This window comes from Rutilus rutilus (genome assembly GCF_951802725.1).
Source record: "Rutilus rutilus genome assembly, chromosome: 10".
Taxonomy (NCBI): domain Eukaryota; kingdom Metazoa; phylum Chordata; class Actinopteri; order Cypriniformes; family Leuciscidae; genus Rutilus; species Rutilus rutilus.
Genome location: NC_140215.1, coordinates 1,963,576 through 1,988,512, shown reverse-complemented (window position 1 = coordinate 1,988,512; position 24,937 = coordinate 1,963,576). Strand labels below are relative to the sequence as shown.

The window sequence follows — 24,937 nt, the reverse complement described above, 5'->3', positions numbered from 1 at the left end:
GGCTAACGATTGTGTCATAACCACGCGACTCTCTGTCTCACAGTAGAGAGATTACCGTATGGACAGGAGGAGAAGCTCGCGGGCAATCGGGGGGACGTGGAGGCAAAGTGACAAAATAATTAATCTGAATACTTAGCAAAAGTTGCTCCTGCTCCTAGCTCATGGACAGCTCCTACTCACACTCTCCGTCTCTGCAAGTTTCGGAAGGGAATGATTCAGATTTCTCTCGGCACAGCTACTAGAAGACAGACGGGTTGCTCACGTCTGCGCAGTACGCTCAGCCATCAGGAAGTGAGAGCTTCTAATTGACTTCACTTTTCTCCGTTGAATCCAATGGGGTCGCTGTGTCCATTTCTTTTACTGTCTATGCTAAAACTTCGTTTTTCTCAGTTTACATGCAAACTACGACTTTCTATTCACAATTTTAATCAAACTTCTCACTTCACCTTCTTTGAAACTGTATCAAATGCACTTCTTGAAAAAAAGAAACATTTCAGTGAGCTTTACTATTCAAAATTATTCATAAAAATAACATATTTGCTCAGCTAGGTGGCAGGTTCATCTTGAGCTAGCTAGCGTGTTAGCTTAGCACAACATCAATACACAACAATTTATGAGATTAAAACCATGTTTTTGCTCCAAACCTACTTTTTAACGTTAGTCGAGTGTTTTAAATCACCTAGTCTGATGTGGTTTCAGATCAAAAAATCAGACAGAAAATATATTATTTTATAATATTCAGCACATTGATAAAAGCTACGTCGATTAGCATTGCATATTGTTATAAAAATAACAATACATCATCGCAATCGTGTTTATTGCCTCCAAAAAGCCTCTATCCGCATGTTATAGCGATCTCTGGAAGCTTTATCCAAGTCAATAGAAGACAAGCCTGCAGCATTTAGCCAAAAAAACATAGCAGCTAATGCTAACGCTGCGACTGTGTCATATCGCAGGAAAGGAGACCAGAGGCCGTTTTTTTTTAATGAATGTCAATGGAGAGGAGTCTTCACTACACTGAATAAACCGCTTTTGTGAGGAAAAAGCTTATCTAATTAATCGACTAAGATCTCTGGCTTTATGTAAGGGACTTCCTGGAATATCACATGATATGCATGTTCATCACGAGTGCCATTTGTGGACTAAACGTGCATAGAGCGCCCTCAGGCTGCCAGTATGAATTGAAAACACAGTCCATAAGAGTATCCAGCTCTCATAATGATTACATCGGCACATTTTGGGTAAAAACCAAGAGGGATGTTGTTTTGTCAAGCATTTTCATGATGACCGTAGGAGTTTTTTCCTCAGTGGATGCTGCTGACGCTCATAATTCATATTAAAGGTATATCGACTCATTTTTTTCATTTTCATAACTCCTGACACAAATGAAGACATAACTGTCACTATAAGTTTCTCAGAATAAAATAGAGGCCAAATACTGAAGCTTGAGTCTAAGATCTTTTTAATGATTTTGTCAAGGTTATAACATTAGCAATAACTTTAAACTAATTTAAAGTCCCCCTGTGGTGAAAATCCAGCTTTTAATGTTGCTTATATGTCCATGTGGTGTTTTTAATGTGCTTTAAGACAAACCATGTGTAAATTCACAAGTCAACACCATTGCTGAGTATTTTCTCCTTAAAACTGCAGTGAACCAAAGACATTAGGCTTGTTCGACGGTTTATGACATCAAAGTACCGCGAGAGCAATTGAAAAGCATACATCTCTAATCGCTCTCGCTGTATTTTGATTTCATTCACCGATTGTGCAGCGCCGGTTAAAGTCCAACAAGCCTTGACTCAACTCAAAAACATGGTTTTAAATTGCAGGTGTTTCTGACGTCACAAACTGCCTTGTAACCAATCAGGTCAATGTGCGATCGTCCTCGGGTGGGTCTAGTGTGAGTGAGTGGAGGCGGGGCTAATTTGCATATTCATAGAACCGCCTATAGGCTACTAAACTACATTATTCAATCAGGCATGAATATATATTTTTTTAAGGAAAACATTCGAATATGTAATTTTGGTGATCAGAGATAAATTTTAGAGGATACAATTATTGAGTGGTGGACTTTAATCAAAGAACGATTCAGTGCGTCGGCGTCCTCGTGAAGGACAACAATTGTTGTTGCTGTTCTCTGAAGGGAGTTCAGCTCCAAGACAACGATCCATCTACTGGAAACACACGATACTAGCAGGACTCTAAAATACACAGCAACAGATGAAAATTATACACACTGACTGCACGCATTTGTAATACTGACCTCAGTTTCCTTATGTTTACAATCCTTTACAAGTCGTGATATCTCTTTACTGATGATAACGTGTGTTTGTCAAGCAGACTTTTGTTTTGACGATCGCAAACATAATTAAAATCTTAATCATATCAGACACGACACATAATGTCCTGCATAAACCATTTACTTCCGATGCATATCGGCCTGTATAGTAACCTACAAATTAATCTAAAAGGAACACTTTCTGAAAGCGGCACAGCAAAACGCCTTCAAAACTTAGTTTCGCGATCGATATTCGTCCGATATTCGAACGTAAAATGAACGTTTTCTGACTGCACAACAGAGATAGAGATGGATGCATACAAATGTAAGAAAGACGTAAATTTAAGTAGCCTCCTTCGGGAATATTGCCTGTTGAGTCACACTCGTTTCCAAACAAACGAAACTGAAGCGTTCGTGGTTTCATTTTAATGCGTCAAAATGGCAGATGAAGTTTCACTCGATCGGGAATCTCTCAGATGCTCAATTTGTCTGGATCTCTTAAGGAATCCAGCGATTATTCCCTGTGGACACAGTTTCTGCACGGACTGCATTACAGGTGTGTGGGATCGGGATCGGGATGTGTGCAGATGCCCTCAATGCAAACACACTTTTAACCACAGACCTGCTCTCATTGACTGGCTCCACGTGAAGGAACTTTCCGAGAAGCTGATGAAGATGAGAAGAACACAGGCTGAGGCTGATGAAGATGTGAGCTGTGACTCCTGCACCTCGAGAACGAGCAAAGCCATCAGGTCCTGCCTCACCTGTCTCGCCTCTTACTGCGAGTCTCACCTGGAGAAACACAACGAGCTTCACGGGTGGAGGAAACACCAGCTGACGGATTCAGCCACGGATCTCCACAGCAAAACTTGCTCTCAGCACGGGAAACTCATTGATGTTTTCTGTCGTACTGATCAGCAGTGTGTGTGTCTGCTGTGTGCAATACATGAACACAAGAGTCACGACACCATCTCAGCATCTGATGAAAGAGCAGACAGACAGGTAGAGGTCCTGCCAGATTATTGTGGCTTTTACTGGTGACACTTTACAATAAGCTCTCATTTGTTAACATTAGTCAATGAACTAACAATGAGCAATACACTTGTTACAGTATTTATTAATCGTTGTTAATGTTAGTTTGTTGTTTTTTCATGTTATAGTTCACATGCATTAATGGTAAAGTCCCCCATAGTCAATCATTTTATCCCTTAAAATTCATCTTTGATCATCAAAATCATATTTAAAGTTTTTTCCTTGAAAAAAATTCATGAATAGCTTAAATGTAACTCTACAGCTTATTTACTATATGCAGTTCTATGAATATGCAAATTATCCCCGCCTCCACTCACTCACTCAGAGATCCACTCGTTGACGAACACACGTTGATCTGATTGGTTAGAAGGTAGTTTGTGACGTCAGAAACAGTCAGTTTTTGAGACTGTCTTTGGTTCACTGCAGTTTTAAGGAGGAAATACTCAGCAATGCTGTCGACTTATGAATTTACACATGGTTTGTCTTAAAGCATATTAAAAACACCACATAGACATATAAACAACATTAAAAACTGGATTTTCACCACAGGGGGACTTTTACTAACAAATTCAACTTTTGATTTTAATAATGTATTAGTAAATGTTGAAATTACCATTAAGTAGAACTATTGTTCATTCTTAACTAAAGTTTTTAACTAATGCAACCTTATTTTAAACCCAATATCTTTATCCTAGTATCTAAAAGTTAGTTAACGTAATGCGCATTTACAGGTTTTATCTGATGTTAAAAACTAAAGTAGGCCTATATAACTATTAGTATTTTCTGTCGCCAGAGGAAGTTAATGGAAACACGTGTGAAGTTTCTGCAGAACATCCAAGACAGAGAGAAGGATTTTAAAGAGCTAACGCAGGCTGAGGAGTCAATCCGAGTGAGTATTGATCAGCTGTATTGAGTATTGATCACTCAGTTTTGAGTATTGATCACAGATCTCATGTTATCAGTCCTATGATACAATTCATGTATCCACTTTGCCTCATATGTTTCTCCTTAAATTCCTTAGGAGAAGTACATCTGAGTAAGAGTATATAATTGTGGATATTAATGTGGAAAGCAGCTCACATCATTTGTTCTTTGCAGAATTTGATGAGAGATGTTTGATGAGAGATGTTGGCAAATCTGAGCACAGTTTGAGAAATTGTTGAGACGTCTTCTGAAACTCTAGAGACAGATCTTGGATTTTTCTTTTCAGGAGAAACATCTGAGAAGCGAATACCCAGCTAACAAGCGTATTTTTGTTTGATTTTGTTAACTTTGCCATTAAGTTATGAAAACATTATTTCTGAATGTTTGGATCTAAACATTCAGTTTTTAAAATGTTTTAAAAATGTTTTTGCATGGTTATGGGAACGTTAAGGAAACATTAAATTTAAAAAAATATTTTTTATTTATTTTTTTATTTATTTTTACAAAATGTGGGAACATTCCATTCAATGTTACTTTTGAATGTTCTCTAAACATTCTAAAACCAGTAGTTCCATTTAAAAACATTAGACAAACATCCAACTAAAACATTCCATCAACGATGTATAATGTTTTCATGCTAACTATTTTAGAACATTATTAAAGAGATACGTTTATACAAATATTATGTTACTGGAAGAACGTTTGTTCATAACTTATGATTTCATAACCTTGCCGGAACGTTATTTCAGAAATGTAAAGTTCTAAGAAAATACAAGTCATGCAGTTAGCTAACATCAAGTATTAATTTAGGCAGAAATAATGAGCTTGTTAAAGCAATTATTACAAGTTGTGATATCATAGTGATTCCAGTATATGTAAAATATATTGAGTTTGTGATTGTTTTTCCTGGAACAGGGTTCAGCACAGACAGCCGTCACAGAAAGCGAGCGAGTCTTCAGCGAGGTGGTGTCCTGCGTTCAGAAAACATGCTGTCGTGTGAAGGAACTGATCGCAGATCAACAGAGAGCTGAACTCAGTCACGTTGAAGGACTTCAGGAGAAAGTCCAACAGAAGATCGCTGGCATGAAGAGGACGGTGTCTGAGCTTGATCAGTTTATGACCACTGAAGATCACATTCATTTCCTGCAGGTTTGTGAAGATTCTCCAAAAACAAACTCGTATTCTGATCAAGAGTCTGACGTTAAAGTCCCCATGGAGTCAATGATTTTATCACTTAAAACTCATCTTTGATCACCGAAATTACATATTTAAACGTTTTTTCTTTATGCCTTAAAATAGCTTTAATGTAACTCGACACCCTTGCCTCATTTAGTATGTGCGGTTCTATGAATATGCAAATGAGCCCCGCCTCCACTCACTCACTCAGCTCAGAGATCCACTGGTTGACGATCACATGTTGATCTGATTGGTTACAAGGTAGTTTGTGACATCAGAAACACCAGCGATTTCAAAGCGTGTGTTTGAGACTGTCTTTGGTTCACTGCAGTTTTAAGGAGGAAATACTCAGCAATGATGTCGACTTATGAATTTACACATGCTTTGTCTTAAAGCATATTAAAAACACCACATAGACATATAAACAACATTAAAAGCTGGATTTTCACTTTAATAAAACACTAAGTTTATAAAACAACAACACTTCCTCAATGTTTGATGAGGAAAGCACTAGATTATATTTACTTTCCGATATATATATTTGAAATTTAGGCTATTGACAAAGTTTCTAAAGAATGCATTTACATTTTTGTATTTTCTTCTTTCTGCATTATTTGTGATGTATCTGTAGAATTACCCGTCTGACTGTGACGAGTCCACGTCTGAAGAATTTGAAGATCTTTCCAGCATTTCTGAACGTCCAGATGCTTTTTTTCACAACGTGAGGATGCTGGTTTCTAAAATGCAAGAGCGTTTGATGGATGTCACCAAAACGACAGAGATCGAGATCAAGATCAAGTCTGTAAAAGGTTGGAAAACATCATTAAATCTAAAGAAAAACTGATAGATTCTCCATTTCTGAGTTCTTTCCATATGTCTGTTACACTGTAAAAACTGCGATATGATCAATGAGTCACGACAACGTATGATTTTACATTACTTTAACTCATCAAAACAAGATAAGCAATTTTAGCTATTTCACGTCTATTTAAAAACACCAAATATGGAAACTCGAGTCTTTCCTATGATATATAGCTTTTGTGGGACAGTGACAGTTAAAGTCCCCCTGTACTCAATAATTATATCGATTAAAACTCATCTTTGATCACCATATGACATATTTAAAAGAAATTTCCTTGAAAAAAAAATCTTCGTGTCTGAATGTAACTCGACACCCTTGCCTCATTTAGTATGTGCGGTTCTATGAATATGCAAATGAGCCCCGCCTCCACTCACTCACTCAGCTCAGAGATCCACTGGTTGACGATCACACGTTGATCTGATTGGTTACAAGGTAGTTTGTGATGTCAGAAACGCCAGCGATTTCAAACTGTTTATATGTTGTTTTATATGTCTATGTGTTTATAAAGCATGTGTAAGTTCATAAGTCGACAGCATTGCTGAGTATTTCCTCCTTAAAACTGCAGTGAACCAAAGACAGTCTCAAAAACACGCTTTGAAATCGCTGGTGTTTCTGACGTCACAAACTACCTTGTAACCAATCAGATCAACGTGTGATCGTCAACCAGTGGATCTCTGAGCTGAGTGAGTGAGTGGAGGCGGGGCTCATTTGCATATTCATGAGGCAAGGGTGTCGAGTTACATTCAAGATATTTTAAGGCATGAAGACATTTTTTTCCAAGGAAAAATGTTTAAATATGACATTTTGGTGCTCAAAGATGAGTTTTAAAGGATACAATGATTGACTACAGGGGGACTTCAACAGATTTAAGTGTACAAAATGAGAAATCCTACATTTAAAGATTCTGTGTATGTAGTAAACACGTCATTTGCTTTCCTCTTCAGTTTTGCCTCCTATTGGAGGATCTGCGAAACCGTCTGCAACTCCAGCGTTTGGTAAAAAAGATGAGCGGTGGAACTGTGATGTGAGCCTGGTGACAAATGAAGCCACATCTACTTCTAGTCCTGATGGGAATCCGCGTTCAACTGGCAGCGGCTGGTGTGGATCTGTTCAGTTTGACCAGAAGGATATTTTCCGTTTTGGGGAGTCAGTTCCAGCGTTTAACTTCAGCTTTCAGCATGTTCCCTCATCTGTGCTAAATCAGAGTGGAGCTTCTGGCACGGATGAAGAAGAAGAAACATATGAGCCAGCCGTACCACTACCTGATCTTATTGAGATCTCGACTGGAGAGGAAAACGAGCAAGTGGTTTTCAGTCACAGAGCCAAATTATACCACTACGACAAAGAACTGATCGAGTGGAAGGAAAGAGGCGTAGGCGTACTTAAAATACTTCAAAATAATAAACCCAGACGTGCAAGACTCGTGATGAGGAGAGAGCAGGTTCTGAAATTATGTGCAAACCACTGGATTACTCCAAACATGAAGCTCAAGCCGATGAAAGCGAGCGAGAAGGCGTGGACGTGGAATGCCTTGGACTTCGCTGCCGGAGAAGGCCTGGATCAGACGTTAGCGGTGCGGTTTAAACTGCGGGAGTCGGCCGATGCCTTCAGGGAAATCTTTGAAGAAGCAGTGGCCTCTGCATCCAGTGCTCCAGAAACAGGTGAGCGTCTGTAATCCTTCATATTTGCTGAATTAACTACTTGTTTCTTACTCATTTTTGGGTCCTGCTTCCACACTGTAAAAAATTATTGGTGGTTTGACTTAAAAAAGTAAGTAACCTGCCAGTTTCACAAAGCTATTTTAGACCGGTCTATAGTGTTAGACAAGTCTAAAATTTGCTCATAGACTAGTCTAATGCAAGTTAGACTGTTTCACAAAAATAAAGACTGACTTAATTTAGACCAAACAAAGTAGACACCTTAACTTAGGCTAACTTAGGTCTAAGACTCTGTTACCTTGGCAACCAGCAGTAACAATCAGTTACATTACAAACAGCCAACAGAAAAGGGAAAATGGCTCATGATTTAAACATTTCTTCTTGTTACTACATTCTCCGCTAAATTTCCCAAGTAAAATGTCCCTGTAACTGTTATACTCCTCCAACAAACACATGTTTTCCGCTGGGGTAAACTGCACTGAGCGGCTGAATGCACTTACTCGATCCGCCGTGTTTTTTGTTTTGAAAAGTGTCTTATTTTACCCAGAATGCATTGCAGTGTAGTCCTACTTAAGATAGTCAGAGTCTTAAGTGCTTTGTGCAACGGTCTGATTTAGATGTCTATCTGAAGTCTGACTATCTACTATATCTAAGCCATAGTCAAAGTCTATCTTTGTGAAACCGGCTCCAGGTTGCCTTCAAATTTTGAGTTCATTGAAATAAAAAATTTGAGTTAATACAATGAAGGAGATTGGTTTAATAGATAGAAACTCAAAATAGTATGTTATCTGAACACATTTAGTATACTTTGAAAGCAAATGAACTAGGTTAGAGATCAAAGATTCTACCTGACCTAATAAGCCTCAAACGTTGCAAACGTATACATCAACTTACAGTGCGAGGCTCGTCGCTTTCCGTTGTCAAGTTCCCTTGTTCCTGCTGCGTGTCCTCAATCTGGCAATCCACATGAGCCTTGAGTCTGAGGAGGAGGGGGCGGGGAAAAAAACTCTCTCTTTTTGGAGATTTTTGTTATTTTTCTATTTTATTTACCTTTTAAATTACTAGATTTGATCAATAAATGCTAATTTAGTAATTTAAGCACATTCCTCACATTCTTTCAATTTAAATTCAGAATAACTCACAATTTCATGCATAAACCTTTTAATTCAGCTCAAAATATCTTACATTGGGTGTCTTTGCTGACCTCTTGTGGAAAAAATAAAATTTACATTATATTTAATGACTCTTGCCACTAGATGGCCTTATAGCGCTATATGGAGCAAATGAGATGTTCCGCTGGGTCCTAAAGTCAGTTTCTCTTCAGTATGCATTCAGATACACACCTAGACATTATAAAATAATTTTTTGGTAAAGTTTTAGCATTTTTTGTTAGAATTTTGAGCATTTTAATGTTTTTCTATGTGTACTGAAGCATTCCTCGCATTCCTCGCATTCCTTTAATTCCTAAGGTGGTCAAATTGACCCGCGAGGGAAGGATTTGTTACTTTTTTTCATTTCAACCACAAAACTCCTCGAATCCATTAATTTTCTTGGGTGTGTATTAGTGGTTCAAGTCCTGGGGTCTTGGACCCCTCTGATGAACACTCAAATAAAAAAAAAATGCGAAAATAATTTCCGGGTCAAAATGACCCGAGGGATTTATATATATAAATCATTATATTGATGAAACATAATATCATTATTCTCAGCTAAATGTAATATGTCATGTGTTTTCTCACTGAGAAGGAAAGAGCAGCCAGGGCCGGTGTGACGCTGATGTTGAGATCGTGTTTGAGCGAAAGCCGACAGCAGAACAAGCTGAACTGGCCGCTAGACTGATGCTTCCGCAAACCTTCTTCTGTGACAAACACCAGCTGGGAGACTTGAGCCATGAGGAGGACGGTAGGAAGAATAGACAGCTGGAATCATTTCTGCATACTTAGTTGCATTGCTAAGGCAATCATCGCTACTGTTATTAGGGTATGATATTGCAAAAAAAAAAAAGCTGATATTGCGATAAAACTGGAATTTCCACCAGATGACTTGAAAAGCTACTGTGTATTTGGAAAGCATAAATAAATCTTGAGTAAGTGAGGTGATTTGTTTAGGAGATCATATGCATTGACCATAAAAATATTAATAAAAATAATAATAAAGCTGAAATGTACTTTTTTTCCCTTTTGACCCTTTGGAATTATCATTTTAAGACTGAACTATTTATGAAAATCTTGACTGTAATATAAATATTTGGTAGCACTTAAAGCTTCGTATAACGTGTATAATGCATACATTCTTAATGCATTAATTATGGCTTGTAATGCATATAATGTATAATATTAAGGTTTTACTTAAAACAAGAACAAATATCTGCCAGTGAGGTCATTAAACTTATTTTTCTGCCCCCATTGGCAGATATTTTTCTTGTTTTAAGCACAAACTCACTTCATTTTGACGAATGTTTTAGAAAACAATTTAAGAATGTTTAGATATTTGTACTGGAAAATAAGACGGAAATACTGCGGATTTTTTTTGCAGTGTTCTGGGAAAGTTAATCATTAACAGCATCAGGAAAACAGCATTCACAATATCTTCTGTTTTTATTTTATGTTTTATTTTTTTTAGCTCAAGCCATTAAGGGTTAATCTCAAGCCATTAATTCATGTCTTTTTCTTATTCAGATGAAGATTTTGAGGAGGCAGTCAAATCTTTGAAAGGAAAGTTGTATCCTGGTCTGTCCATCCAAGGAGATTCATCCGCTGGTCATGGTAGTTTGGTCTGGTTGCAGTGAATCCCAGTTTGCTTAAATACTGCCACAAATGCACACCTTTATGTCACACCACAGATATTAAACCGTTATCATTAAATCTTCATTATGGCTCTGATGTCATCGGCTGCTTCCAATATTTGCCGTCTTGATTTTCTATGTTAAAAAATAAAAGTCTTGTTTATTACTATAGATGCAAATCTTCCCCGGGAAAATGCTGGAGATGCAACAGAGACGCAAAGTGGCGGAGAGGAAGAGGACCGTGATGATGATGATGATGATGATGATGATGAAGCTCCTATACATGTAGATATCGCTTCCCTTTGAGCTTAGCTTTTAGCAAGAACCGTGTTTTTGTGTAGTTGTTTCTCTGTAACGTACTGAAATTATGAAGGGCATTTTACACAGAATGTGATTCTGTTGTGTACAGACACTTTTCATACAAATGTTTGGTGTGCTTAGACTGGTTTCTCTCGAGGCTTATGTTTAATTCTAATTAAAAAAAACACATTTTAATTCATTTATTTTAGTGCTGTCAAATCGATTAATCGTGATTAATCGCATCTAACATAAAAGTTTGTGTATATATGTGCGTCTATATATATATAAATAAACATTATGTGTGTGTGTAATATATATATATATATATATGTACACACACATATTATATAACCACAAACTTTTGTTAGATGCGATTAATCGCGATTAATCGATTTGACAGACATAATTTATTTCAATCAAATATTGTTTGTTATTTATTTAAATCAAAGTTTTATTTATTTATTAAAATGTATTAATTTATTAGTAATTTAAATTAAATGTGTAATTATTAGTATCACTCAAATAAAACATTTAAATATTACTACTTAGGATTCATTTATTTTTAGTGTGTATCGTCACACTTTAGTTTAGGGTCCAATTCGCACTATTAACTGTGACTTTTGCCTCAATAAACTCCTAATTACTGCTTATTAATAGTTAGTAAGGTAGTTGTTAAGTTTAGATTAAGGGATGTAGAATATGATCATGCAGAATAATGTGCTTTATAAGTACTAATAAACAGCAAATATCCTAGTTTTCTTAACACGCATTTGTATTTTCATTATAAATCGGATAGTGAGTGGTTGACGTGCCTAAGAAGTTCTGAATTCACTGTAAAGCACGGCATGTTGAGGCGTATTCATTGGTTTATTATGTGATTGCTTCTTTCGAGGTGGATCTGCCATCGGTTGAGGAGAACGAAGAGGAGATGTTGTTGAAGGAGAGGGCCAAACTTTACCGCTGGGACTGTGATATTAACAAGTGGAAAGCCCGAGGTGAAGGAGACATTAAGATCCTTTTCCATCCCTCGAGGAACATCTACCGTGTATTTATGAGGCAAGAAGGGGATGAGAAGGTGTGTGTAAACCACTGCATCACCAGAGCCATTCGCCTTAAACCAGGGAACACTTCTGCAAACGCAGTGGCATGGACAGCTGCTGACTCTTCAGGTAAACAAACTCATAATTATCTAAATATTTACAAAAGTCAATTAATATTCAGTGATATTATTGATTTGACTGCACTGACACTATCAGATGAGATCAAAACTCGAACTGAATAATGATGCTATTGTCTAGTTTTAGAGCTGCTTTACAGCAGAATTAGCCTCATATTTGAAGTTTGCATCATTGATTCTCTTTATTACTGTGAAGCTGCTTTGATGCAGTCTGCATAAAGCGCTATAGAAATAAAGCTGACTTGACTTTACATGTGTTTAATTTCCCACAGAGGGAGATGCTGTATTACGGCGGTTTACTGCCAAGTTTAAGACTCCGGAACTGGCCGTTTCTTTCACAAAAACTTTTGCAGACTGTCAAAGTCACATGTCAGAGTTCACGCAAACTCTGCAAAAGTAAAGCTGCCTTTCCTAGCTAATAACCTGGGTCAGAGGTCACACTGAACAAATATTAATGCTAGAACAATTATGTCACTATATGCAGCATAGAATGAGTATAAAGTCGAGCTATGGAAGGATGTTTCCTTGGTGAGAAAGATGAGAACTTTGACTTGATCAAGCCATATTTATTTTTCTATATTTTTTAGACTTTGAATGGAAATAATACTACTATTTGAAAAAAAAAAAAACTTGTTTAAATAATTTGCACAGTGACAAAGTTATTTTTGCTCCACATATCCTTTGGTTTTTGTCTGGAGAAAAGAGATAATGTAATCTTTGAATAAACAAGATTTTTGTAAACACATTTACTGGGTTTTGTGTGTGTGTCAAGGTTCACTTTTGTTATTCAGAATAATGATTTGATTATAAATCATAATCCAGAGGAAAAAAGCTTGTATGTTTACTAAATAAGTTTTAGGGTCCTTGCTTCGCCTGCAGGAACTCTACGGAAGCCCTAAGAGGCCATGGATTGTTATTTTTTTCTATCTTGTTTTCTCGTGATAACGACTTAATTTTCTCGTGATCTCGAGATAACAAAAGTTGTTTTCTCGTGATCACGACTTAATTTTCACGTGATCTAGAGATAACAAAAGTTGTTTTCTCGTTATCATGACTTAATTTTCTCGTGATCTCGAGATAACAAAAGTTGTTTTCTCGTTATCACGACTTAATTGTCTCGTGATCTCGAGATAACAAAAGTTGTTTTCTCGTGATCACGACTTAATTTCTAATGTAAGATCTCGTCATAAAACCGTTTTCTCACGACGTCACGTCTATCGCGATTCGCGAGAAAATCTCGCCCCTTCTGAATGTTGTGTATTATGGTGTAGTAGCTATGTGCGAGCTGGCGTCTTTGACCGCAGAAGAGATGGATTTTATAACTGCTTTGAGAGAGAGAGGTGTCCCAGAGGAGAACCTGGCAAAAATGGAGGAAGATAAGGTATGTCACTTGCTAGATTAACATGTGGTTTAAGTTACTTGTGCTATTGTTACTTCGGTTAATGATTATTGAAATGGTCGCCTTGGTCATGGCCTTGATAGCACCCTGTTAAACTAATAGGCCCAATGCCTTATAAGCGGGACGAATACACAACACGTATCTAGTAATGTCGGATTTGAGAATCAATTAAGTTACTTTTTAAAGTTAAGTCATCTTTATATACGTTAACGTTAAGTCACGGCTGAGGGCGTTGTTGTTAGATAACCCCTAGATAACCCTGCAACCCCTTCAGCCGTGACTTATTCACGATACAGCACTAGACTCGAGTTATTACTTTTATAAAACGGTTATCTCACAATACAATACAAATATTAAAGCTGAAAAAATATGTATCTTATGCAATATGCAACTTTCATGAAGTAAAATCACTAAAAGCCTTCCTTCCGCTGGAACAAATAGTCCTTGACCGTAAACAGCAACAGAAGTTACATTCATTATTTCTCCAATAGATGGCGGAAAAGACTGTCTTTATGAGTGAGTCAGTCAGTAGAGAAGACACATTGAAATGACTCAAACTTGTGATAACGGAGAATCCTGTCACGCAACTGACATGACTATAGGCACGGGAAGACCGCTTAGCAGCTAACTGTTAAAAGGACAAGATATTGCAGCGGGCATTCAAACGGATTTTTTTAATTATGAATATAGGACTGAGTGACCTTTATTTATATCTTTTGCTGTAGTGTGTCAGCAAGAAATATCAGTTTACATTTCCAAACCCTTTTGCTATTAATTGTTATAATCCAGTGACATTTTCGTATGCACTAGGAGTGTTTTAAACACAAAAGGCTGGTCACACCAAATATTTATTTCATTTAGTTAATACAAGTTAATTGATAAATAAAATCTGTTTATGACATTATTTTTTAAAAGCATCTTCACTTTACAGCAGGTGTTAGAGCTCAATTGCTGTTTTTTCAGTGTACTGTAGCTTTGTCTCAGTTTCTTCATGTAATCACAGACAGACTCGATGATGGTGAGATCAGATCATACTGGCTGCTGTCAGACTCCTTGTTTATACAACATTTTTTGGGGTGCAAATACTAATTTTATGTTTATATTATATGAAAAAAATAATATATATATATATATATATATACAGTGCTATGCATAAGTGAATACACCCATGCTAAAGTTGACTAAAAAGAGGAATAAAAAATCATATTTTGGAAATTTACCTTAATGCCTTAATTAAAAAAATTAGGAAAAATCCAACCTTTAAGGACACCAATTTTCTTTGTGAATGAATAATGTATCGTAAATAAATAAATGTTCTTCCTTAAAATACATGGTGCATAAGTGAGTACACCCCTATGTTAAATTCCCATAGAGGCAGGCAGATTTTTATTTTTAAGTATTTTTTTTTTTTTTTTTTTAGGATACTATGCATCCTGATAAAGTTCCCTTGGCCTTTGGAATTAAAATAGCCCCACATCATCACATAGCCTTCACCATACCTAGAGATTGGCATGGTTTTATTTCAGTTAGCCTAAAAGCTAGTTTGATTTGCATTGAGAGATGATCTTATGGAAAGTACCCCATGCCAATCTCTAGGTATGGTGAAGGCTATGTGATGATGTGGGGCTATTTTAATTCCAAAGGCCAAGGGAACTTTATCAGGATGCATAGTATCCTAAAAAAAATTTTTTTTAAATACTTAAAAATAAAAATCTGCCTGCCTCTATGGGAATTTAACATAGGGGTGTACTCACTCATGCACCATATATTTTAAGGAAGAACATTTATTTATTTACGATACATTATTCATTCACAAAGAAAATTGGTGTCCTTAAAGGTTGGATTTTTCCTAATTTTTTAAATTGAGGCATTAAGTTCAATTTCCAAAATATGATTTTTTATTCCTCTTTTTAGTCAACTTTAGCATGGGTGTATTCACTTATGCATTGCACTGTATATATATATATGAATATGCGGAATTGCGGCTCAGATAACTTTAGTCCTTATTTTTGAAAACACTTTACCACCTAAAACTAAACGCATACTAAAAGCATATTATGATGATGTGTTTCAGATTGATCCTGCTGTTGCCAGACTTATGAATGAAGAGGAACTGGCTAAGTATATTCCTCGATATGGCGACAGGGTCTTTGCAAAGAACTGGATGCCGATAAATGCAGAGGATCATGGGAATGAAGACAGAAAACAGAAATTGATTAACCAAATAAGAGAAAAAATGAAACTACCAGCAATTCAAAATCAGAAAAAAAAGTATGGTGTTGGCAATAAGAATGCTGAAAGCAAGACAAGGAAAATTGAGCTTGGCTGGATGAGCTACCAAGATGGCAGTTACAAACAAGTTAGAAGACCCAAAGGTGGTGGAACACGAGAAATTGTTGTTAAAAAAGAAGACACTGTGTCAAATGTTCTGGATATCGGGAGAAAACTTTTTTTCCCTGATGGTGAATCAGCAAAAGGGAATGCTGACGATTTCAACTTTATGGTTTGTGTCAGTGGGTCTGAAGAACCACTCAAAAAAGATCAGACAGTTGGCGGCTTGTACGAGGCAACACATTACAAAATTCTTAGACTGTATGTGTGCACAAGACTGAAAGATCAGGATTCTGATCAGAGTGATGAAACTGACAGGAATTTGACTCTAAAGAGACCCCGGCTTACTTCCACGCCAGACGTAACTCCATGTACTTCAGGATGTAACAATCAGACCAGAATTCAAACTTTGCATTCCCCTCCTTCTACGCCTGTAAGCTCCCATGATGATGTACTCCCATCTTCTGATGATGAAGTGGTGTTCCTGGGTAATGATGTGAACACATCTTTTGACATGGTTTCTGACACACTTGTGTATTCACCTGTACATGTTGATTATGTGGGGAATGAAATATTTGTTGAAACAATACTGGAAACAGTTCAATCTGAGTCAGATTCAGTCTTCATTCCAGGTAGCACATTCTATGAAGATACAGATGCTGAAGGAATGGTGTCAGAAGTGCCACAAGATCCACCACAGGCAACTGATTCCCAGGAGCCAACGAACAATGACTCATTCTTTGAAAATCCAAGACATGTGACTGAAAGTGAAACAGTTATGATTCGCAGAGTTCACTGTGTAAGTGATATGATTCAAGCTTTCTCAGACAATAACATTCTGCTTGCAAATGTAAAATTTAAACGGGTACTCGAAAATGGCGAGGAGGAAGCTGGCATCGGCGATGGAGTTTTCCAGGACTGTATTACTGAATTCTGGGACACATTTTTTGCAACAAGAACTTGTGGAACAACTTACAAGATACCTACTCTGCATCACACTTACCAAGAAAGGGAGTGGGAAGCTGTTGCACGTATTTTTGCCATTGGATGGCTGCGCTTTGGTTACTTGCCAATTCAGCTAGCACCTCCTTTTCTAAAAGAAGCACTGTCCCTTCCTTCACCAGAAACCAGTCTAATGGAGGTGTTTTTCAATTACATTAGTCCAACAGAGAAGGATGTTTTAAGTGAAGCGCTCCAAGACTTCCAAAGTGCTGACATGGATGAAGTACTTAGTGTTCTAAGCAGTCACAGCTGCACAGTGCTACCTAATGAAAACAATCTCCAGAAAATACTGGAAGAAATTGCACATAAAGAGATGGTGCAACAACCAGCCTACATAATAAAATGCTGGAAACCCATTCTGCGATCTATTGGGGAAACCATGACTGCTGAAAATCTGGACAAGATAACTGAAAATCTCCAACCAAAGGCAAGAAATGTGGCAAAATCCATTAAGTTCCAACAATCAATGTCCCAGTCTGAAACAATCGTATCAAATCATCTCTTACGATTCATTAGGGAGAGAGACCAGAAGGAGCTTGGTCTTTTTCTCAGATACTGCACAGGGTCTGATTTATTTCTCTCTAAGACAATTGAAGTAACATTTAAAGAAATGAGTGAGTTTTCAAGAAGGCCCATTGCCCACACTTGTACACAGCACCTTGAACTGGCAAGCGACTACAGCACCTATGCAGAATTTAGGGCAGAGTTTTGCTCTGTGTTAAACAGTGGAGTGTGGGTAATGGATTTGTCATAGACATATGAAGGTTAAAGTTGAAGTGCCTGCATGAAAAAGATGTCCATGAGTTGTTAAATTATCATTATAAACTCAAGGTAATGTTTTAATGTTAACATGTTATATGCCGTTCATGAAGTTGAAATAGGAGTCATTTTAAAAAGTACTGGGAATGAAATAGAGTGGTTGTCAATTTAATATAGTTAGTTTGAATGGGACAGTTTTATGTTCTCCTGTCAGGTTTTTATTCCATGTTTACACTTTTTCCCATTTATACATCCAACACTAAATCTAAATCTATGGTTGAAGCAGTATTGTTGCACATGAATTGTTTTATTTGCATCAACTGATTCATATATTTTGTAAACAATAGTGTACTACATTATCATTATAAATTGAAAGTAATGTTTTCATATTATACATTATATCCAGTTCATGAAGTTAAAATGGGAGTCAAGATAGAAGTTAATAGAAGTTTAGTGGGCTGATTTATATGGGACAGTTTTGTTTTCCCATTAGGTTTTCCTTCCATGATTATTTTGTTTATAAATCCAACATTTAATCTAAATAATCTGTTGTTGAAGCAGGAGTTGCACTTAAATAGTTTTATTTGCATCAACTGATTCATTTATTTTTCTACACCGTTGAATGGATATTTCTATTACTGTCATATTAAAACAAAGTTCTTTGACTCATCCTTTGATGTACTTTGTTTCTGTTTCCATTAGGTGACAAAATTAAAAAATAAATAAAACATTAAATTATGAAACTAAAGGGTATACAAATATAACCTGCAACCTAGAAAAAATTAAATTTCATGTTTACACACACAAAAAAATTTTTTTTTTTTTTTTTTTTTTACAATTATGGCATATTTTATAGATTGTGACATCTATAAACCTAAAAGTTCTCTAACCAGAGGCCGAATGTTTTTGTAGAGTCTCAATGCCTCTGTGGCTGCTGCACTTGGCTGTAGATTATTCTCCTCCATAACAAGAATGCAGAGGTCATAGAAGTCACGATCACAGGGTATGTCTGATTTCCACAGGCAGACACTCTCATGGATAATCACATCCAATTTTTCAGCATCTACAGGATTCAAGTAGTCTTTTGATTGATAAAGTTCTGGTAAGTTGTACATGAGGAAGGGTTTTCCATGTTGTAAGTCACGACCATTGCTACGTCGGATTCGGTGGTTATTCCACATATTTACAACAGTGTCCAGTTCATCCTAAAAACAAACCATATTAGGGATTAATAAAAACGAATAATATTTGGGATTAATAAAAATAAAGCATATTAGGGAGGGATTAATGAAGGGGAATAATGACATGCAGTAAATTGAAAAGCAGCAGGGTTTACTGAAGCAGTAGAACATGAACATCAAACAACTACTCAATCTATGGCACGTTTCCAAAAACCATAATTATCTAGCAGGTAAAAACATTACAATAAATAAAATAAAATATGTAGGCAAGGCTATTATAGGCTATTATAGTTTGGGTTATTTTTTATAATATCCCATGAGTCCTAATAAATGCAATTTCAACTATTTATGAAGTGCTTATTTTATAAAGAACACCGCTTTCTCACATAAACAGCCCCTGCACGAGAGAATAATTGATTCTCGAGCCATCGATATCAACCTAGAAATGGTATACCTTCTGTTAAGTTATACCTTAAGAGTCTTCGTAGCGCGCTAAGAGACAACGTTATCGGGAAACTCAGCCCAGGGGTGCGTTCTCCGAAACTACCTTAACGCTACGTCGTTCTTAAGTTGTACCTTAAGAAGTACCTTATCGTTAATACGTGTTTTCCGAAACCTTCTTAGTTAAGTAGGCCTATACCTTCTGTAAGTCATACGTTCGTAAGGTTGGTCTGGAGCGCTCTTAGCTATACCTTATCGCTGCTGACGGTTCATACCGCTAGTGGCCACCACTACGCAAAAAGCTTTTTTACATCGCAGTTTAATTACACATAGACAATTTTATATGAATATTTAATATAAAATCTGATTTAGTATTAAAATTACATTTTTACTTTACTTTAAAATTTTACACATAAAATACTTAAGTTGTTATAGCCTACACCCAGTGTATGGAAGTGTTTTCATTAATAAAGTTTCCATACACTAATGGTTGTTAGCTTTTTTAATTACTATCCTAAGGCACATCAGCTGGCGAACCATTTGACAGAAAAGGCTTAGGAGTCTATATAAAGAAAGATGAGTTTACACAAACTTTATAGCTATGGCAGCAAGACAGCGAGTAGGGCCTACTTGTTTTAAATCAAAGACGGCGCCGTCCGCGGAGCCAGTTAGTGTATGTCAACTACATGGCTGGTGGATAATCAGCATAGGCTACGTGAACATTAACACACTTATGGCCGTGAGGGTTTGGGATTGCACACTTGCTAAATTAAAAACACATACTCATATTTATTTCTGCATTTGCATATTTCAATGAGCCCCGATAAATGCAGTTTGTACTATTTCTAAAACGCTTCTTTTATAAAGAACATTGTTTTCTCAAAACTTATACCGCTGTGAAGGAAGCGCACAATCGATCATCGAGGCATCGATATCAACCTATTCAGCGCCTCCACCATGGACAGCGCCTGCTAAGGTCGAACTTAAGAAGGTTTACCTTAAGCAACATCCTAAGGTATAGTTCGGAGAACACACGTAGGAAAGGTATACCTGTAGTTAAGGTGTACCTTTTGAGTCTTCGTAGCGCGCTAAGAGACAACGTCGGAGAACGCAGCCCAGGACAACCAGCAGCACCTTTAACTTTATTCAAATGCAAATGGTTGTGATTGTACTTTATTGTACACTTTATTACTCTCTTTTTTTATTTATTTAATGTATAAATTAAATAATTAAAAAGGTCAGAAAACAAAACAAATAAATATAAATAATTTAATCTAATAATTTTAATCAAACTTAAATGAATGAACAAAAAAATAAAAGAAATCCTTTTAATCTGTTGAAAATTACACCGTTTCATTACAGCGTTGTTTCGCTCTATCTCCTCTAAAAGGACATCAACTTCATCTTTTTGAAAGGTAGGCTATCTTTTTTTTTCACCCATTTTGTCAGTGCCTCCGCCTGTAGGTGCTTATATAGACTATATATAGTCTTGATTGCTAATCCACAACAGATGACAATTATTAGGTTAAACGTTCAGAATACGATTCCATATAAGGTTATATTTCAGAACTTCGCGAATGGACAGCGACTTTTAAGTAGCACGTAAAACGCGTTATCTCACATTCATGTTAAGTGCATTTTTGGGAAACGCTCGTGGAATTGCTGCGAGCGTTCTTAACCTTGCACGCAAATAACACCCCCGAAATTCACTTTAAAGAAAGGTTTTCTACAAAACAAAACTTAATTAAGTGGTCAAAATCCATTTGCAATTGATTCCATTCTGAATAAACAAACAGTGCAGTTTACATGCTTCATCCTTGTTGCATTATTCATTAAGATAATAGGCCTAATTAATAAATGCATGCACAATTATCAGTAAAATTGATAAATGTTGCAGATATGTTTTATTATGCACAAACAAATGCCTTTCAACTTATGTGTGCAAAATTCAGAATTAAATGAATGTGCAGCAATTTGTACAAAGAGAGAGTCTGTAGGCCTACTATATGTTTTGTAGCCATTAAATAAGCGCATTTAGTTTCATATTTGTTAAAATATTATAATGTATAATTTTTCCATTTATGTTGATTATGAAAAGTGAACAGCATGAGTAAGATAGGATGCGCAATATATGAGACATGGAGTGGGTCAGACATGATTTTGACCACTTCATTAAGTTTTGTTTTGTAGAAAACCTTTCTTTGCAGTGAATTTCGTTTTGTATAAATAGTATCTTAATTTTAATCAATTTTTCATCAATCAATTGCTTGTATTTAATAAATAAGAAGCAAATATATAGCAGACAATAATCATGTATTGGCGCCAGCGCGGTCACTTGCATTGCACTTGAACTGGAGCGCATCTCATCATAAATTAACCGAAACTCAGTGTAGCCTATGCCTCACACATACATGAGAAATACATCTGAAGAAAGCTTGAAATGTCTTTAAATGAAACAATCAAAACGAAAAGAAATCGGCTACTCTCTGTTTATGCAATCCATGATGTTTCTCGTGTGCATGCGAAAGTCCATATTATAATTTTTTGCAAAGGTCCCCTCCTTTTTTAATTGGGAAAATAAACATACAAAAATATTTACACATACGACACATTTGAGTCTAAATGTGAACAAGGAGCGATATTGTTTAGTGCAGGGCCGTGCACAGACCTTTTGAGGGGCATGTGCTGAAACTAAAAAAAGGGCACCCCACCTCCCATTTTCAATAACACAAAATAATAGTCTCAAAAGCTTTAGATTTATTCACGATTAATAACAACCATAATAATAATAATATAGATAATATAGATAAACATGTTTTAAGGGCTTCTTTAAACCTAACAGCAACCTTCTGTGAGCCAGGGATGTTGGTCTCTTGAAGGTCTCTTATTCACTACACTTTCTCTAAAATAAGCCAGCAATAAAAAAATAAAATAAAAAATAGTGTGAAAAGTAGGCCTACAGTTGCAGTGAAAAGCATTTCTGAAGGATCACGTGACACTGAAGAGTACTGAACTGGAGTAATGATGCTGAAAATGCAGCTTTGATCACAGAAATAAATTACATTTTAAAATATATTAAAATAGAAAACAGTTATTTTAAATTGTAAAAATATTTCACAATATTACTGTTTTTGCTGTATTTTGGATCAAATAAATGAAGCCTTGGAATGAATTAAATCATGAATTACATTGTGCATGATACAATATAAAGATTTCACAGTGATCTTCTGTAATGTTTTTTTTTAAGTCACTACTACAATATTACTGTAGTAAAACCATGTGAGGACGAGCGGAGAGTATAGAATAGGCTATAGATTAAAAAATTAGCTAGATAATACGTGCATATTAACAGCCTTGAATTAACCATAACATGATTAGTCTAAATGTTAATAAATTAAGTGTAGTGTATCAGCAATCATAAATCAAAGAAGAAATGTCTTGCGTCTTAGAAATATATGTTACCTAGGTGACGAGGATCACTCGTAGCTTTGTGTAAGTTCCAGTACGAAACAGCGCGGGGGCGCACCTGTTATTTTTCCGATGGTAAAAACAAATTATATGTTGTTGTATTACTTATAATCAGTATATAGTTTTTGACCAGCGAATGTGTGCAAATGTGCATTTTTTGTCCGTCATTAAAACGGCGCCGGCGGTATCACATTACATTTTCATCAACAGGTTACAAACTAGTTTGTTGTACCTATATGGGCGCTCAGTTTGTCCTGCTGTAAAATAAATTTGGCCAAAATCGCATTTTATAAAAGATGAAATGCTACTGTATGCACAGGCTATTTAAGTGTCTATGTATTGGCTATGACTAGATGGCAAATGCTAGCCGTACCTCTCAGTCTCAGGCGACGTCCCACATGTCTCAGTGAGTCAGACATCAAATAAATAAAATACTAGCCTTTATAGACATAGTGTTTAGTAGTAGCCTACTTATTCAAACAACAAGATATTTATTTACCCTTCGTAAAACTTCGTTCAGCTGCTGTCTACTGTGCGGCTGCTGTGGAACTTCAGGATTCAGTAAATATAGAGGGGGCGGAGTTATCAGCATACTGACAGCTTGAGGATCGAATACGATTTACACAAGTTCATTTTAAGAACTTTCATTGGCTAAATATTTGTAAAACAGACAGACAGACGTAAATGGTAACCAATAGCATTGATTAAAAAAAAAAAAAAAAAAAAAAAAACACCACCCAAAAAAGGGCACTTCGGAGTGTAAGGGCAAAAAGGGCATGTGCTCTGCACAGGTTGAGCCCTACCTGTGCACGTGCCTGGTTTAGTGCTTAATGCCGCGGTCTATTTCCAATTCACTTTACGCCGCATGTGATCACCAAATTCAGCACCACAGCAAACGACCAGCGACCGATCAATCAAATGTAATCGCGAATGGGGAAGAGATGAATTCACTTATTTATTAAAATTATTTATTTATTTTAAATACATTAAAAATAGAATATTATTTGAACAATCTAGAACTTAAGCATGCACGATTAATTCAACTCGTAGCCTATATGGGTTACACAAAATCCTTTAGCATTTTTTACCTCAAAATGTTATAGGCTACGAACAAGCGCATTATAGGCCTATCTGTACTAAATATTAATAGAAGATAATACCAACAGCAATAATAATAAAGGTCAATTGGACAGTTGAGCTATTGGCCTAAAACTTGCCAAAAGATGTGCCCCGTTTAAATTGCTTTGGACAAATGGAAATGATCAAGATAAATTATTATTTTAGCAGGTATTAATCTTATTTTATCAGACTAAACAACAGTTACCTGAATTAATGAGAGAAAACAGAAGCGTATGAGGCATTTGTCAGTTGCGTCGCCTGTGAAATCACCAGTTGACTGCAGTTCTTTGAACATATCCATCCAGTAATCTGCATTTTGTCGTCTGTAGATACCCCACCAACTTTCTATTCTCTGATTTGCTGGGCTTGTTCCTTGAAAGACACAAGGTCCATGCACAGTTCCTGTCGAGTCTTCACGAAGAAACTCTTGTAGCCTGTTGACGTGAACATTTTCGGTACCAAAATCGGATCTGATTATTTGAGGACAACCGACTCTTTCAGCAACAGCGCGGAAATAATAACCAGCAATTACTCTGGGATTATTATTGGTGAAGTAGGCTTGCATCCAGATGATGTGCCTCGAGAAACCATCAATGCAGCCGTTAACTGCTATGCCATACGGCTTCAATTTGTCGTAAGAATCCATATGCCATAGATAGTTAGGGCCTGGCACTCGGTAATGTCGCCTCCGCAACCTTCTCCCTCTTCTTTCCTCCACACCTGATGGATCCAGACATAACTGAACCTCTCTGACCATTTCTCGGGTCAGCCGCAAACCATTTAATCTGCATCTTTCAAACATCATCCTGTAGCCATGCAGACGTCCCGGTCCCTGAAGTTGGCTGGCAATGAAATTGATTACACGTTCAGGGTCGCTATATTGTCTTCTACGATAAAGTTGCAAACCTGACAGCCTCCTTCTCAAGTGTCGGACACTAATGTGGAAGTCGTCAATTACTGACAGACATAGAGCTATTTCATTTTGAGTGAGCCCGTTATCAAAGTAAAAGCGAATGCGATCATCCATGATGCTGCTTTATTCTGC

General features: G+C 36.6%; 1 protein-coding gene across 4 annotated transcripts; it reads left to right on the top strand.

Annotated features, from left to right (window-relative positions):
- Positions 1-2,024: 2,024 nt before the first annotated feature.
- LOC311297932 (uncharacterized protein) lies at positions 2,025-12,936 on the top strand. Of its 4 annotated transcripts, none has more exons than XM_084420415.1 (10): positions 2,025-3,280; positions 4,104-4,199; positions 5,150-5,383; positions 6,042-6,219; positions 7,217-7,933; positions 9,677-9,832; positions 10,609-10,695; positions 10,888-11,000; positions 11,908-12,184; positions 12,465-12,936. In XM_084420415.1, the coding sequence occupies exons 1-10, from the start codon at positions 2,717-2,719 to the stop codon at positions 12,590-12,592; spliced, it is 2,550 nt and encodes an 849-aa protein (XP_084276541.1). In that variant the 5' UTR covers positions 2,025-2,716; the 3' UTR covers positions 12,593-12,936. The 4 variants fall into 4 exon arrangements, with proteins under 4 accessions (XP_084276541.1, XP_084276544.1, XP_084276542.1 ...); XM_084420416.1 differs by having other exon boundaries at positions 2,609-3,280; positions 10,609-10,644; positions 12,465-12,930; XM_084420418.1 differs by lacking the exon at positions 9,677-9,832 and having other exon boundaries at positions 2,608-3,280; positions 10,609-10,644; positions 12,465-12,930.
- Positions 12,937-24,937: the final 12,001 nt, after the last annotated feature.

Excerpts from the sequence above, each read along its gene's own strand:
- LOC311297932 (XM_084420415.1), top strand. The coding sequence starts at position 2,717 with ATGGCAGATGAAGTTTCACTCGATCGGGAATCTCTCAGATGCTCAATT. Across the intron at positions 10,696-10,887 it reads AGATTCATCCGCTGGTCATG|ATGCAAATCTTCCCCGGGAA; the intron begins GTAGTTTGGTCT and ends TTATTACTATAG. Across the intron at positions 12,185-12,464 it reads GACAGCTGCTGACTCTTCAG|AGGGAGATGCTGTATTACGG; the intron begins GTAAACAAACTC and ends AATTTCCCACAG.